Source organism: Ctenocephalides felis, unplaced genomic scaffold (assembly GCF_003426905.1).
Source record: "Ctenocephalides felis isolate EL2017-DRISC unplaced genomic scaffold, ASM342690v1 CF-g0.4_SCAFFOLD_01170, whole genome shotgun sequence".
NCBI classification, from domain to species: domain Eukaryota; kingdom Metazoa; phylum Arthropoda; class Insecta; order Siphonaptera; family Pulicidae; genus Ctenocephalides; species Ctenocephalides felis.
Window position 1 is genome coordinate 16,532,724 of NW_020537324.1, and position 16,526 is coordinate 16,549,249.

At 27.1% G+C, this 16,526-nt stretch overlaps 3 protein-coding genes across 4 annotated transcripts; 2 read left to right on the forward strand and 1 right to left on the reverse strand.

The window, feature by feature from the left end:
- Positions 1 to 512: 512 nt before the first annotated feature.
- Positions 513 to 14,297, reverse strand: LOC113366290 (xaa-Pro aminopeptidase ApepP-like). Its single transcript, XM_026607872.1, has 11 exons — positions 14,251 to 14,297; positions 5,213 to 5,354; positions 3,058 to 3,226; positions 2,450 to 2,686; positions 2,090 to 2,382; positions 1,740 to 2,008; positions 1,511 to 1,660; positions 1,302 to 1,431; positions 1,025 to 1,202; positions 769 to 944; positions 513 to 702 (listed from the first exon to the last, which is right to left on the reverse strand). The coding sequence occupies exons 1-11, from the start codon at positions 14,280 to 14,282 to the stop codon at positions 565 to 567; spliced, it is 1,914 nt and encodes a 637-aa protein (XP_026463657.1). The 5' UTR covers positions 14,283 to 14,297; the 3' UTR covers positions 513 to 564.
- On the forward strand, positions 8,664 to 12,382 carry LOC113366289. Of its 2 annotated transcripts, XM_026607870.1 has the most exons (8): positions 8,664 to 8,802; positions 8,879 to 9,034; positions 9,268 to 9,488; positions 9,595 to 10,320; positions 10,383 to 11,338; positions 11,464 to 11,662; positions 11,730 to 11,871; positions 12,008 to 12,382. In XM_026607870.1, the coding sequence occupies exons 2-8, from the start codon at positions 8,915 to 8,917 to the stop codon at positions 12,380 to 12,382; spliced, it is 2,739 nt and encodes a 912-aa protein (XP_026463655.1). In that variant the 5' UTR covers positions 8,664 to 8,802; positions 8,879 to 8,914. The 2 variants fall into 2 exon arrangements, with proteins under 2 accessions (XP_026463655.1, XP_026463656.1); XM_026607871.1 differs by having other exon boundaries at positions 8,715 to 9,034.
- A 183-nt stretch (positions 14,298 to 14,480) lies between the features above and the next one.
- LOC113367970 (PEST proteolytic signal-containing nuclear protein-like) lies at positions 14,481 to 16,210 on the forward strand. The gene is made up of 6 exons (XM_026609536.1): positions 14,481 to 14,610; positions 15,008 to 15,188; positions 15,447 to 15,517; positions 15,655 to 15,728; positions 15,816 to 15,982; positions 16,044 to 16,210. The coding sequence occupies exons 1-6, from the start codon at positions 14,574 to 14,576 to the stop codon at positions 16,156 to 16,158; spliced, it is 645 nt and encodes a 214-aa protein (XP_026465321.1). The 5' UTR covers positions 14,481 to 14,573; the 3' UTR covers positions 16,159 to 16,210.
- The last annotated feature ends 316 nt before the right edge of the window (positions 16,211 to 16,526 follow it).

Consider the following 16,526-nt stretch of genomic DNA (forward strand, 5'->3'; position numbering starts at 1 on the left):
ACAACCATGCAAACCAACAAAGTTTAAAAAATAATTTTTGCATGAGCTTTTTTTTAGTAAATTGGTGCACCCTTTAATAAGTAACATTATTCTAATACTCTTCTTTTATCTATGAAATGAAGGTTGATGAGTTGAATACTCATACACAATCAATGTTTATCCTCTAAAGTTGAAAAAAAAATGTTACTCTGAATTACTTAATTCATATTCTTAATATAAATTAAAATACAAATATATATGATAATTATTATACTATCATTTCAACAGTTCATATAAAATAGGATTTATAAAACTTTTATATATAATTGTGTCATATCACAGGTTCTCAAAATATATCTAAAAAAGACAGTGGCTAAGAATAATGATCCGCACAAGGATTGGCCGCTTGGCCACTTTACTCATTACCTATTGAACATTATAATAAAAATAACTTATTATTTTAATAACAATATGTATTTGAATATAAACAAACCACAAAATTAAAACTATAGTTACATCATACTATACTCTTCTTTTATCTATGAGTTACATGAACACAATAAATCCATATACAAAATGCTTTTATTACAAGGCACAATTGGTTTTACTAATTGGTTTTGTTTCTTTAACCAACCATTCATATGCTTCTTTTTGGTCTGATTGCAACATTAGCGGTCCGAGAGTGTCCAGACAACGCTTATGGTATGAATTCACCACATTTATCTAAAATTAATGGGCGATAAAAATATCTGGTTTAATTTTTTCATATAAGAGAAATCATCAAATTACCTCTTTTTCTGTAAGCATATGTACATCAATCATTTTTGTTTGAATTGGTGCTAATGTAATTGTTTCAAATGCTAGAGCTCCTTTTCCTCCAAAATCTCCAGAAACATTCGCTTTTACAATTCTAACAATATCTTCAATTCTTATACCAAATTTACCATCTTCATAGTATCCTGGCTCTGAAATATAAAATAAAAACTTATTAACATTCCCACAGTATGAGATCATTCAAAAGAAAAATGAATAAAATAATATTGACCATTGCTTAAAAACATGTTTTCTTGTAAACCAGGATCATTTGGTAACTGGCGCCATGAAATGCCCATTGGTCCTTCATGTACATTCAAATACATCCCGATTCCATGACCAGTTCCATGCGCATAATCATAACCATCATCCCACAAAGATTTACGAGCTAACGTGTCCAAAGTATTACCCTAAAATAAAATTATATCATAAGATTATTTTCACTTTCTTATGATAAGATAAATTTTAATGAGTAAATATGATGATATATAGAAATTATGCTTGTAAACCTTAATTTTGTTTGGAAACACAGCTGTGCGTACTGCAATTTGTCCCTTTAAGACTCTTGTAAATTGTTTCTTTTCATATTCAGAGGGCTCACCAAAATGTAAAGTTCGTGTTACATCTGTTGTGCCATCCCTAATAAATTAAAAACATTAAATATAATGGTTATAATTTAATTTAATTTATTAGTTAATTAAAAATAAAATCAGCTTACTTGTATTGAGCCCCAGAATCACAAAGATATAACTCTGAAGTACTGATTGCACGATTTGTATCATTCGAAGGATGATAATGAATTATGGCTGCATTAGGTCCTGATGAACTAATTGTAGAGAAACTTAAACCAACAAAATCCTTTTGCATCCTGATAAATACAAACAAAAAATTGTTTTAAATTCATAGAAATATTTACATTATTTTATTTTTAAATTAAACAAACCCACTTTCTAAACTCCTCTAATTTATCAGCTCCTGATATTTCAGTAATATTGCCTTTAGGTACTTCCTTTTCCAACCATGCAAAATAACAACATAATGCAACACCATCTCTAACATGAGCATTAATCATTCCTTCAACTTCTACAGGATTTTTTATTGCTTTTAAAAGTGACACGGGAGTTATTTCAGAAAGCCTTTTCTTTACTGGTATTAAATTATTTAAAGCAAAACTAGAATCATCGCTAATCCATGTATGGTTTGATGTTTCTTCTACCTACATAAAATATTCACAAATCAAATTTTCTAAAAAATAGGTCACACCAATAAATAAAACAATTTTTATGTTTCAATTTACCAATTTAGATAAAACTTGTTTCACATTTTCATATGGATGAACTTCTACATTCAAGTTTTCACTGTGAAAATGTTGTCGAATTTCATCATTTATTTTTTGAGCATCCACAAAAAAGTGAACTTTATTCAATGATATAATAACATATGAGAAAAAAACAGGATTATAATCAATGTCTGATCCTCGCAAGTTTAATAACCATGCTATTTCATCCAGTGCAGTGAGAACTAAGAGCTCTGCATCCTTTTCTTTCATTTGTTCATAAATTTCTTTAAGTTTGTCGCTACTTGATTTACCTTTTGAATACAAAATATTCCATTTAGAAAAATAAGTATAAAAAAGAAACTGAATTCTAAATCTTACCTGAATATTTTATTTCTAATGGTTTAATAGATGCATTTGAAATAGGTGGTCGATTTTCCCAAATTACATCAACCAAATTAGTTTCTACAGCAATAAGATACTTTGATGAAGCTTCTAGTGTATTATGTAGAGTCTTCCAAGTGGAATATTCCATCAAAGAAGGATCAAATCCTACTCTAGCTCCTGGGGGAAGGTTTTTGGAAAGCCATGCTGCTTGGGTCGGAGTTGATGGCAATCCTAGTAAGAGTGAAAAATAATGTAACAGAAAATATAACTCTATATAAATAAATATGATGATTTTGTTTATAGGTCTATTTTATAAAATCTTATTATTTATTTGCATAGTTTGAAGATAAAAATTAAGTTATCAGAACATTATTAATTACAAAATTAAAAATTATTAGAAAATCTTAGAACAAGAATATTTGAAGTTTTAAAATATATATTCTAAAGATTTATTTTATTAATTATATATTTTTTCAATTCATTAATTTATTATTAAGGGTAATATTATTATATATTCTAGAAAATGAGGGTCAAAGTATTTATGTTAGTGTGAAATATATATGCAAAATTAAATTTATTTCAAGGATAAGAAGAAATAATACCTTCTTTCATAAGCAACCAATTTTCATCCATTTCTTGTGTTGCTTGCAGATAGTATCTGCCATCAGTCCAGAGTAATGCATCATTATTTGTTACAATCGCAGTACCTGCAGATCCTGTGAAACCCGTTATGTAATCTCGTCGTTTGTCATGATCACAAATATATTCACTCTGGAAGAAAATTTAATTCCCTTAGGAAGCCCTTACTATTTTTGGAAACCTCTCAGGTGATGATTTCTTGTAATTAATAAAATGCTTAAAATTAAAAGAAATATTTATTCATCAGTCACATTTTCTAAAAATCTGACAAAGAATTCAAATTAAATGTAAAAAAGTTGCAGCAGATTTGCAATAATTGTGGAGAAATTTTACTAATGCACGTGGATCTACACTCATTGTAGAGAATTCACACAAATTATAGTGAAATTACATTCATACATGTGGATTTACAATCATAGTAGCTTCATACTCATTGTAGAATTTTATACTCATTTCCAACTATGGTAGTAGAATTACACTTATTGTAGTAGATTTACACTCATTACAGTTTACAATCATTCTATTAAATTGGTAGATTTACACTCATTGTAGAGAATTTTCATTCATACATGGGATTTACTATCATTCCCATTAATTATAGCAGATTTACACTCATTGTAGTTTACTATCATTCTCTTAAATTGATACTCATTGTAGTAGATTTATACTCAGTTTACAGAATTTTCATTCATTCACGGGGCTTACTATCATGATAGTGGATTCACATTCATTCTAGCACATTATCACTCATTATAGTTTACTATCATTCTGAGTTTTCATTCATTCATAGGATTTTCTATCATGGTGGTAGATTTACATTTTTTATATAGCAGATTCACACTCATCATAGTTTACAATCATTCTATTAAATTTATACTCATTGAAGTAGATTTACACTCATTGTAGATGATTTTCATTCATCTATGGGATTTACTATCATGGTAGTGGATTCGCACTCATTATAGTAGATTTACACTCATTCTCTTAAATTTATACTCATTTTAGTAGATTTATACTAATTGTAGAGAATTTTTATTCATACATGGGATTTACTATCATGGTAGTGGATTCCACATTCATTATAGGAGATTTACACTCATTATAGTTTACTATCATTCTATTAAATTTATACTCATTGAGGTAGATTACACTCATTGTAGAGAATTTTCATTCATTCATGGGACTTACTATGATGGTTATTAACATTCATTGTAGTAGATTTACACTAATATAGTTTACAATCATTCTCCTAAAATTTGTACTCATTGAAGTAGATTTACCCTCATTGTAGAGATTGTTCATTCATAAATAGGACTTACTATCATAGTAGTAGATTAACACTCATTGCAGAGAAAATTCATTCATACATAGAATTTACTATCATGGTAGTGGATTCACATTCATTATAGCAGATTTACACTCATTATAGTTTACAATCATTCATTAAATTTATTTACACAGATTTACACTACAATAGAGCTTACAATCATTCTCTTAAATGTATACTCATTGAAGTAGATTTACACTCATTGCAGAGAATTTTCATTCATGCATGAGATTTACTACCATAGTAGTAGATTTACATTCATTGTAGCAGATGTATACTCATTATAGTTTACTATCATTCTAATAAATTTATACTCATTGAAGTAGATTTACACTCATTGTAGAGAATTTTCATTCATATATGGTATTTACATACATGGTAGTGGATTCACATTCATTATAGCAGATTTTATTATTACTCATTATTATAGCAGATTACTCATTTATTATTATATCAATATCATTCAATTAAATTTATACTCATTAAATTAGATTTACACTCATTGTCGAGAATTTTCATTCGAACATGGGATTTACTATAATGGTAGTGGATTCACATTCTAATAGCAGTTTTACACTCATTATAGTTCATTATCATTTTATTAAACTTATACTCATTATAGTAGATTTACAATCATTTGCATATATTTACACTCATTATACTAATTTAGTCAAAAACAATATTTCCAGTTATTGTAAATAATTTCTACTTTTATAACAAATTTTTATGACCTTTTTTGCTTTTTAATAGCATTACAAGTTCTTAATACTATTTATTATTAAATTAAGTACCTGATGAGCATCATTCGTTGGCACAATATAAGCATGAATTGGTTCTTTAACGTATTTTACATCTTGCATTAAACATCTCAGCCGTTTCAGAATATGGCCAGTGCCCTTCATGGGTGCTGTGCTTGAATTCGTTTGTGAAATCCTAAAATACAAAAATAATTATTAAATTCAATTGCATGAATAAATACATAAATCCAGAAAATCTATAGAGAATTTATCTTATACAATAAATATTGAAAATGTTTGCAAACCCTGGAAGTTTAAAAAAGAGATTGAATAATTTCTTGAAATCTATACCTATATGCTCATCAATGCTCATGAATATTCCAATTGATTAACCAATAAGAGAAATTTATGACTACTAAATAAAAAAAATGTACATATAAATATATAGGTGTATATATATATACAAATGAATATATAATAAAATATATTTATGTAATAAATTTATGCATCATTAACGTAAGTCTTAATTAATTTAAAGAAGTGATAAAGCTCTAAATTTCGATAAAATGAAACACACAGTTTATTAACCTTTCCCCAAACTAATTCAGTTTCAATCAATTATGATTTTAGAGAAATTACTTACATATTGAATTCACTACTGTTCGATCAATACTACTCTTATCTGAATGTTATCAGTACAGTAAAAGTGATTTTTTCTGCTATGTAAGATTCTTACAAAAGTGTATTTTATATAATAGATAATAATCTTTAATTAACAATGCTTCAACTTGTAGCTTTATCATAGGTCAATTGAATATTTATTTAACGATATGAAAGGTAAATTTTATGTTTTGTGAGAATATAATAAATATTTTATAAGATGGGCATATTGCAATATTTCGCAATTGTATCAATTCTTTTTTATCTTCGCTGGTTTTTAATCCATAACAGATAATATAAAAAAGATATCTAAATCCCCTTTAACGTATTGTTGGATATAATAATGATACAATAAATTAATCTAATCCAATTGGAAAAAATATGTATGACTTTACAAAGAGCTTCATATATTTTACATGACTAAGTTGTTATAAGACCCAGACTCTTATTATTTGTTATTATCATGCTTTAAATTTATTTATTTATTTAAAGCCCATGATAATAATTATTTTATTATTATTTTTTCTTTTTTGAATATAATAAATTGTATTTGGTTCTAATCACCTTGTACGATATTCAAAAAATAAGATAATAAAATTAAAAAATTTACAGATAGTCAAATTTATAAAATATTCTATTATATTTATATCAAGAATAATTTAACCTAGGACCCTGTCGACCCTCTAAAATTCTAAACACTTTTTGTCTAACTAAAAAAGATAATAATTATATTTTTAGGATACGTTTTAAGCTTAATATTTTATTAATTTAAATATTTTTTTAATCAATTTTATGAGTACTAATGCACTGTAATATGTCCGAAATAAAAACAATGATAATAAAGATCAATGTTCAACTCTGTTTTCATTGAATTCAATCCCCATATAATTTGTTTGTAAATATTATAGTATATATATGTTAACAACTATTGTTTAATAATGATGTAAAATAATGCATATGGATATGTTTATAAATTCCATGTATATAAAATTACATTATTCTATATCAAAGAAATATAAACAGAGATTGTTGAGATAAATGTTTAACTCTCTATACTGAATTCGATTATTAGAATATTATTCAATAATCTCGATAAATTTTTTCATATGAATATATAATTTGAAAAATGTATATAGAATCTATATTTTAAATGGCATCATCGTAGAGACACATTTAAATGTTTTTACCCAAATTTTGGTAAAAACATGTAATGGTACATAACAAAATGAAAATAAAGAGGAAGAAGTTTATTTGAATTTTTGACCTGTTTCAAAAAAGATAATTTATATATGGAATGAAATTATTATGGAAACACTTTTTTGATATAGACATGCTTTGATAAAAATAAACGTTAAGAAGTTTATTTGATATTTTGAGATTTAAAATCATATACATAGTTTATATATTAAATGGCATCATTATGGAGATACAAGAAGAAGTTTATTTAAAATTTCAAGCGATTTTGTTTAAAAATTTTGTCTTTAAATATACTCAAAATAAAATATAAAATGGTTTATATAAATTGATTAAAAAATGAATGAAAACAACAGGTTTAAAATATCAATAACCAATACGATATTTAGTGAAACGTTATCATTAATAACATAACATCAATAATGAAGATAATAAATTTTTATTTATTATGACTTACATGTGATTGAAACTATTCATACCTTTCTGAGCTGATTAAAACAGTAAGATTCCACATAAAAGTAAGAAAATAAATATGATTTTTTTAACATTTTAATTGATTTTTATACAGCAGTTAGTGTTTCCTTGTTAAGGTATATTCGCACATATTAACTGTTTTGGCACAACATGAAATTTAAAGTATCGTTTTCACTGTTCAGGGATATAAACATTTGAAAAAAATTTCACTTTACTGATACCGATTTCCGATTTAAAATTTTTTAAAAACATTCGATTCGTATTGATAACGAGACGTGCTGATTAGTTTTTGGCAAAGGCAGGTCTAGCGGTTCCGAAGATAGGGGCAAAAAGTTCCAAAAACGGTACCTCAGGTTTTAAGAGAACGGAGAGTCGGATTTTAATAATTCAAAAAATATTTTACTTGTATTGACAAGATGAAGAAGTTCAAATTTTTGGGAAGGCAGGTCTAGCGGTTATGGACTCTCAATAAAAATAAGTTAAAAAAAAGTCATTTGGCGGTCCAAAATGTTTATTGGACATATGTACACCAAATTATCAGATATTTTATAGAGGTTATAATAATGTGTACACATTTTGTGTAATTTTTTTGGGTTCCGTACCAAGATTTTTAATTACGATACGGGAAGTTCCAGCAATTGCCTTAAGGCACGATGCCATGCACCCCACTAGTTTTTTGTGATTTTTGTAAAAATAAAGGTACACAAATATGTAATATTTAGCCAAAAGCACTAAAGTGACAAACAAAATTAATGTAAGGTTATGTTTACAAAATAATGCATAACAAAGTAAAAGTTACAAATTCTTTAATTAAATATTTTCCAAGCTAACAAGCTTATTTATTATTTATTGTTTTGCAATTAATTAAAGAACTATGGTCAAACTCACCCTTACTAGAGACGAACTTGCTAGTCTTTTAACTTCTAATTTTGTATAATTTGAACACTGTAATTTTTATGGAATGAAATGAATATTTTCTATAATATTTTTTATGAATAATCTCTTTATGTTTATAAATATAGTAAATAATTGTAACTTTAATTTAGGGAACACATGTTTTTGACATTTGCACTATGTGACAAGCAATATTAAACTGTCTGCGTTAAACGTCACGCTATGAAAGAATTCTTTCAAAATAAGAATGGCGTCGTGTGTAAACTTTTATTATTATGTATATAATTTTATAATTTTTAAATTCAAAAATAATTAATATTTTATGTTTCTCTGTTTTTAAATTTAGCAAAGTTTTGTCTAATTATGTTGATCTACATTTAATAAATTTATTAAAGGAAAATGTTAACAGGATATGACAGCTGGTAAATAAGGAACTTTGCGACTGAATGAACATATTTTACTTTCTAATATTTATTATTTAATTTTGTATTATTTTAGATCTCTCGTCCATCCTAATGCGCATTTGTATTAAAAATGGGCGAGCCCCGGATGACAGAGCCCGTTATGAGCGGAGCCCTATTTCGAGAAATTCACAAAAATGCTTGGTTGAAACGTTTGCCACCTGAAAGTAAAAGAACCGGTGTTGTTGCTAAAGTATGTTAAATATAATATCTATTTTAAATTACTATTGTCATTAGGGTGTTAAAAATTTAAAAAAGAGCACTTTATAGTTACTTTAATTAAATTTAGATTTTCAAAATTTATTTAGATGTTATTGGTAATCTTTATTATCATTGGCTTTAGGAACAAAATTATTCTTCCCCTCCAATTAATGTTTTGTAGTTTGACTTAAAACTTTAAATAAATGTTTTTACATATTTATTTAGAAAGGTGATCGAGTATGGATAGTTTTCTGTGTGCATGATGATAGTGAGGCTTTTTTGGAGGGCTATTCAAACTCAAAAGTTGCTGCTTGCCACTCGCCAGATTGGTTTGTGTGCTTAAATAATACTCTTCACATTTCACCAACAATTTGTCCTCGTCAAAGTGAATATGAATTTGTTATTACCCTCAATCATGAAGTTATACGCCTCACTGCTCCCACATGGTAATTAACTTATTTTAACATACTTTCTTTACATACTTTCCTTTTTTTTTTAATTTTACTTTTGTTTTTTTCAAATATTTGTTCAATTAAATTTTTTTGAATTCAGGGAATCAATGCATGATTGGGTTGAAGTTCTACGTTCAAAATTGCGCGAGATGCGTATATTATCTCCAAATGAAAACATGTATAGCAAAATGCCAGAAATTAAACCAATATTATTGCCTACTAGAGATCCAACATCACCATTGCCAGCCCCTCCACCAGTTCCTGCCATTTTAGTACCTGGAGTAGAGCCAGTGCCTACTGGATTGAATAATGCCACAAATCATGTTAATAATCATAATTCTGATAATGTTTTTACTTATGATGACTTTTCCCTTGAAAATGCACGATCTGAGGTCTGCTCACAAGCTGTTTTGCCTGAGTGCTCAAGTGATACAATACTTCCAACTGACAACTCAGATAGTAAAGAATCTACTTCAGATAAAAATATAATTCACAATGAACATCTTGAGCCAGTAATTTCAATTGAAATTGATTCAGAACCTATAAATGATTCTGTCTCAGTTAAATTAGACAACCATATTGATGACATCGATATTTCCAATGTGACTATCTTAGATACATCTAACCCACATGCAGTTTCTTTCTCTGCCGGTTGCAATTCTTTAGTTGCTGTTGACACACTGGACGATACTGAAGTACAGTTAAAGTTGGACAATGTACAAGAATCTAGTCTAGTTAAGAATGTTGATTTACAACCAGATAAAGATACAATTAATAACACAAATATTACATCACTGTTTGTTACAAATCCAGTTAAAAGAAATGGGTAAGTTATTTATACAATAAAGTATGCTTTGCATTAATTTTAAATAATTGGTATTTGTATAGATTTAGGAATCCTGAAAATGGTTATTCTATGAAATTACATCAAGAAGCATGCAGTGGGAAAGATATTTCTAATGATCCTCAAAATATAGGAAATTCAAATATTACTATAATTCAAGTTTCAAATATTGGGCCAAATAATAGCGATCAAAATCAATATGATTCAAATTCCTCATCAAATGTAGATTCATTACAAAACTTATTTGTCACAAAAAACTCATACAAAAGTAACGATAATGTCTTATTACTTCATAATAATACAAGTGAAATCAAAAATGATATTCAGTCTGAACCCGTCCAAAATAGATCTGAGATAAATGTATTGAACTCTAGTCACATTAAAAGTAATTTTGGTATTAGTACTAATAAATTAGGTCCAAGTCAAATAATCAATACTGAAAATAGAACTAAAATAATTAGTAATAATATAAATCATGAGTATTATGAACAAATATTTTTACCTAGTACATCAAATTCTATAACCAATGTTCCGGTTAACATTGTAACTCGAATTCCACCCAAATCACCAAAGTTTTCTCTTCTAAGTAAACAGCAAAGATCTGTTAGTCATAGTGAATTACATATCAATAGAGAAAGAATACATTCCAACATTCAGAGCCCTTTAAATGAAAATGAAATAGCAAGTTGCAATACAAACATAAATGCCTCATCTACAACACATTTTGATATTAAACCAATGCCTTCTACATCATCAAAAAGAGATGAATCATCTGCCACTGCACCTATTAAACACATATTAATGAGAGGTGTGACAGAATTACAAATAAAATCAAGACCACATATGATTTCTAATAATAATTTGCCTCATAACAATTTAATAAACAATAGACTACAATCTGGTGCAAACAGAAACACACAAAATAATGGAGAAAAGAGACGACGAAGTTTGTCAAGTTCAGAGGCTACACAAAATGAGACTTCAGAAAGAAATGCTCATGGTAATAAATATATATTGGCAAAAAATTTTTTATCCCACAGAAGTATCTTTAATATTTCAAGATGTATAGTTAAATGGTCTTTTTTATTATTGTTTTTGTTAAATAATTAATAATTTGATCAACAGAAGTAATTAGCAATTCTATGGCTCATACGAATACTGGTGACTCTAGCACTCTTAACAATATTCGTAAATTAACATTAAGAGAACAGCAGGTGCTACAGCTTCGACAAGAAATGAATCATCCAGGTGGTGTACGACTCACGCTGAGGAGAAAAGACTGTTTGGGAAGTATTGCTCTAGTTGATGCTTTTGGGCTTGTATGGTTAGTGTTTTGCTTATAAATTGATATATAATTTTTTTTTAATCCATATTTTTGGTATAATTTTTAGGATAGCCGGATGGAAACAAAAGCAGCATCCAATGTTATATAACGCATTGCATATTGGGGATCATTTAATGAGTATTTGTGGAGTACCAATAAAATGTTCAAATGATGTTGCTAAAATTATTCGAAGCTACCATGGTCAATATGTAAGGAAAATATTATTGTGATTTAGCTTATAACATATTTTATCACTTGTACACTTTATAACTTGATAAAAACTGAAAGTGGATTTCATACTTTATGTATATTTTACTCACAACTATTTTTGAATTATATATTTAGGTAGAATTTATTGTGAGAAGAATACCATTTGGCCGAGTTTATGCTATTCGAAAAGAAACTGAAGGGCAATGTCTGGGGATAATTCAAGATAGCAATACAGCCACAATTGTAGACATTGTACCAAATAGTTTAGCAGCCAGACACGGTGTACCACCTAGGGCACAAACTTGTGATGGTTTATCATTAACGAGCTGGGTTCTCACAGAAATTAATGCCAGACCACTAAATTTATTTTTTAAGGAAAATGAGGTAAGAGATAGATTAAATGCTGTTGGGAAAGACATTTCTATTCTTGTACAGCCATTAGATTTAATAAAACAATTAAAAAAGCAATTGAAGAGCATGAGAGGGTACAAGGATTATATTGTGCAATAAATTATTTTATTTTAAAATATCGTTCTATGAAAACTATATATCATTAAATATAGTTTTGAAAGAATTCTAGACATCTTATAACAAATTTTTAATATTTTGCAATATATTCAGAAGTAACTGCTACCACATTCAAATTGATTTTGATTAGCAAAAAATTGACTAGTATTTACTTTTTATTTCTATTTAAAAAAACTTAAATATACTACTTATTTTAATATAAATAATATTTATATTTATTAATTATATATATATATATATATATATATATATATAATATAAACAATCGTACAGTATTTGTTCTATTATATGAATTAACATCTAAGTATTTATGTAAATTAACTTGTCTTAACATGTAAGTATATTTCTATAATAACTCAAATAGCTATTGTAAAAACTGAAAGTGGATTTCATACTTTATGTATATTTTACTCACAACTATTTTTGAATTATATATTTATGGTAGAATTTATTGTGAGAGAAGAATACCATTGGCCGAGTTTATGCTATTCGAAAAGAAACTGAAGGGCAATGTCTGGGATAATTCAAGATAGCAATACAGCCACAATTGTAGACATTGTACCAAATAGTTTAGCAGCCAGACACGGTTACCACCTAGGGCACAACCAGGGTTTGATTGTTTATCATTAACGAGCTGGGTTCTCACAGAAATTAATGCCAGACCACTAAATTTATTTTTTAAGGAAAATGAGGTAAGAGATAGATTAAATCTGTTGGGAAACATTTCTATTCTTGTACAGCCATTAGATTTAATAAAACAATTAAAAAAGCAATTGAAGAGCATGAGAGGGTACAAGATTATATTGTGCAATAAATTATTTTATTTTTAAATATCGTTCTAATGAAAACTATATATCATTAAATATAGTTTTGAAAGAATTCTAGACATCTTATAAATACAATTTTTAATATTTTGCAATTTATTCAGAAGTAACTGCTACCACATTCAAATTGATTTTGATTAGCAAAAAATTGACTAGTATTTACTTTTTATTTCTATTTAAAAAAACTTAAATATACTACTTATTTTAATATAAATAATATTTATATTTATTAATTATATATATATATATATATATATATATATATATATATATGTAATATAAACAATCGTACAGTATTTGTTCTATTATATGAATTAACATCTAAGTATTTATGTAAATTAACTTGTCTTAACATGTAAGTATATTTCTATAATAACTCAAATAGCTATTGTATAGAAATGTTTCATGGTTAGTGATATATTTACATTGACTGATAATATTTATAGAAAAACATATTTATTAACAAATTTTGAATGTATATTAAAACTAATTGTTTATTTAATGAAAGGATAAAAATAAACAAAGATTTACTTTAATCTTCAGAACGAGAGATTTCTCATTAGTGAAAAGATTTCAATTATAACATTATTGAAAATTTTTGTAAATATACAGAATATTTCATGGTTTCAGAAGACTTCACATGTGTACGGTTATAATGAACTGCTGCACAATGTATAAAAGTATTATTATATTTTTAGAATAAATATTTTTATAAATATGTTAGAATATGAATAAAATCTTCATCCAACTTAAAATTTACTTTAATTATTTGCTATGGAATAAAATTATCTTTTTTTACAGTGTTGTGTTCGTTTTGAAATTGATTATAATTTATTTATTTGTATAATTTTTGCAGAATTTTAGTAAAATTTATTTTTTGAGATAAAAAATGAAACCGAATGAAACAAAGCAGTTTGTATAATTGCATATACGTACTTTATTTTTCATGAATGAATATAAAAAGACACATTGAGGAGACACTTTGTATAGGTAAATATAGCAATCAAAAAATAAATATTTGTTTACCTACTTTTTCGCCTCCTTATAACATTATCCATATTTATATATCCACATTCTCTGCTTATTAACAAATTATCATATTGTATAGTAACATTTATGGTTATTTATCTATTTACTAAGAACATCAACTAAGGATCAACTCAAACTGGAAACTGATGCCGCAGTTTTTGAAAGAGTTTAAAATCAATCATTTTTATGTTGGCAACACTGTAAATATATTGTCTGCTATGTTCAATGTTGTCAATTGTCATTAATGGAAAACGAAAGTCGAATGAAATTGTGATTTTTAAATTGCTCTAAATAATAAAAGTGTTGATAAAGGTGCTACAATGAGTCGTAGACGAGAGACGGAATACTACTCAAAAGGTAAGAACATATAATTTTTCGTTCTATGTAGGACATGCAAATTTGTTTGCTTTATTTTCGAATGTCAATAATTTCATATCTTTTTCGTTTTTATTTGTTTTGAGTTTTATATTATGTTGACTGTATATTGCATTAATAAATAATAATTATAATTGACAGTTATAGCAGGGATATTAAGTAAAATTAAAAAAACATCATACAAAAACTTCGAAAGGTCGTTCGAAGTTACTTCTAAGGTTGTGATTTGCTCATTCTTCTAAGGAGACCTATGTTTTTTATACTCAGCACTTTCCACAATCATAAAATGTCGGTGTGGGCGAAGTTACTTGCACGCTCGTGAATATCTTCGCTTTCGCTTAACATTGTTTTTAATTTTGCCAGTGTTTCACATTGTTAGGATCATCTAGCGGTAGCAGCAGAGATTACAGGAGTCACAGGTCTAGGTCTCCTTCGAGAGAAGATTCACATCATGAATATAGAGATAGAAGCAAAGAAAGATCATCTGACAAATATCAAAGCAGCCACTACAGCCGCAGTCGAGATCAAGATTCAGACAGACGAAAGGATGTAAGAGAAAGGTATGTTCAAATGTATCTTATATTGTACTTATTAATTCAAGTTTATTCTTTTTTTTATAATGTGATATAAGATTCTGATCTAAAGTATGTATTTTAGCTTTGTTGTATGAAGTTAAATTAAAACAGAACTTAAGATACAATTATTTTTAGTTAATATTGTCTGCAACTTATAAAGTCCTTTTAACGAATGATATAAATTTATTTTATAGTGCTTTTAGAAAATGTTTATTTTATAATAAAACAAATTATTTATAATAGGCATTATGAGGACTCGGACAAGAAAGGTAGAAGAAGACGATATTCAGACTCTTCTGATAGTACAGATGAAGGTGAACCCATGAACAATGTGGAATATGTATTTATATTTTAATGCATTTAGTAATCTTTTAATATTTCTATGTATATAATTGTTTTTGTAATATGTTACATACAAAAGTGTATAATTGAATTACTAAATTTTATTCAGATCAAAAAACTAAAACAAATATTCCGCCTCCACCACCACCACCAAGAATAACAAAGGTTTCCATGACTATAAAGGTACATAAATCTAGTTCATTTAATTTTTGCTCATGGTATTTGTTGTTAGTTTGTTAATAATATATGTTTATATAATAACACTTGCAGCCACCTGCCCAAAAAGCATTGAGTAGTTTTAAATTGGGGCCAAAACCTACTGTACCGGCAATAGCAAAACCAGTTGGAACAGTTGCATCTGTATTCAATCAAGATAGTGACGAAGAAGAAGAAGAAATGCCTTCTGAAGCTAGAATGCGCATGAGAAATATTGGAAGGTAATACAAAATATTTTAATTGGTTTATGGGATCCTAATATTATTAACTCTTTGTTTATAGGGAAACACCTACTTCTGCTGGGCCAAATTCATTTGGAAAAACAAAACAAGGATTTTGTGATTCAAAGAAAATTTTTGAGAAGAATTTACGAGCTGCAATGGAGCAAGATGACTGAACACTATGTTGAGTCATTAGTTAATAGGATTAAAAATGTAACAAAGATTCTGTAGTTTATCATCTATTTCCCAGTTTTATTTTGTAATATGTTAATGACTATGTGTACATCAACAATGAAAATAAATATTTGAAATCAGTTCTAAAAGTGAAAAAGACTACATAATTTTTATATTTGAATGATCTTACTACAAATGACTTTTACGGGGTCTTTAAAATTTTATGCATATTATAAAACTAATATGTATTCAAGTGTTCCAAATGATTTCTTTTAATTAATAAGGAAATAAGGCTCCAGGAAATTTCAATTTAGTCCACATTTAGAAAATTAAAATTGCTTTAACTTATTTAGAAAATAATTGTTTTAAT

Coding starts and splice junctions, on each gene's coding strand:
- LOC113367970 (XM_026609536.1), top strand. CDS start 14,574: ATGAGTCGTAGACGAGAGACGGAATACTACTCAAAAG. Junction 14,611..15,007: donor GACGGAATACTACTCAAAAG/GTAAGAACATAT, acceptor TCACATTGTTAG/GATCATCTAGCGGTAGCAGC. Junction 15,189..15,446: donor CGAAAGGATGTAAGAGAAAG/GTATGTTCAAAT, acceptor TATTTATAATAG/GCATTATGAGGACTCGGACA.
- LOC113366289 (XM_026607870.1), top strand. CDS start 8,915: ATGGGCGAGCCCCGGATGACAGAGCCCGTTATGAGCGGAGCCCTATTT. Junction 10,321..10,382: donor AATCCAGTTAAAAGAAATGG/GTAAGTTATTTA, acceptor GTATTTGTATAG/ATTTAGGAATCCTGAAAATG. Junction 11,339..11,463: donor TTCAGAAAGAAATGCTCATG/GTAATAAATATA, acceptor TTTGATCAACAG/AAGTAATTAGCAATTCTATG.
- LOC113366290 (XM_026607872.1), bottom strand. CDS start 14,282: ATGGATAATGTTATAAGGAGGCGAAAAAGTAG. Junction 5,355..14,250: donor ATAAGGAGGCGAAAAAGTAG/GTAAACAAATAT, acceptor TTTGTATTTTAG/GATTTCACAAACGAATTCAA. Junction 1,661..1,739: donor AAATTAGAGGAGTTTAGAAA/GTGGGTTTGTTT, acceptor TGTATTTATCAG/GATGCAAAAGGATTTTGTTG.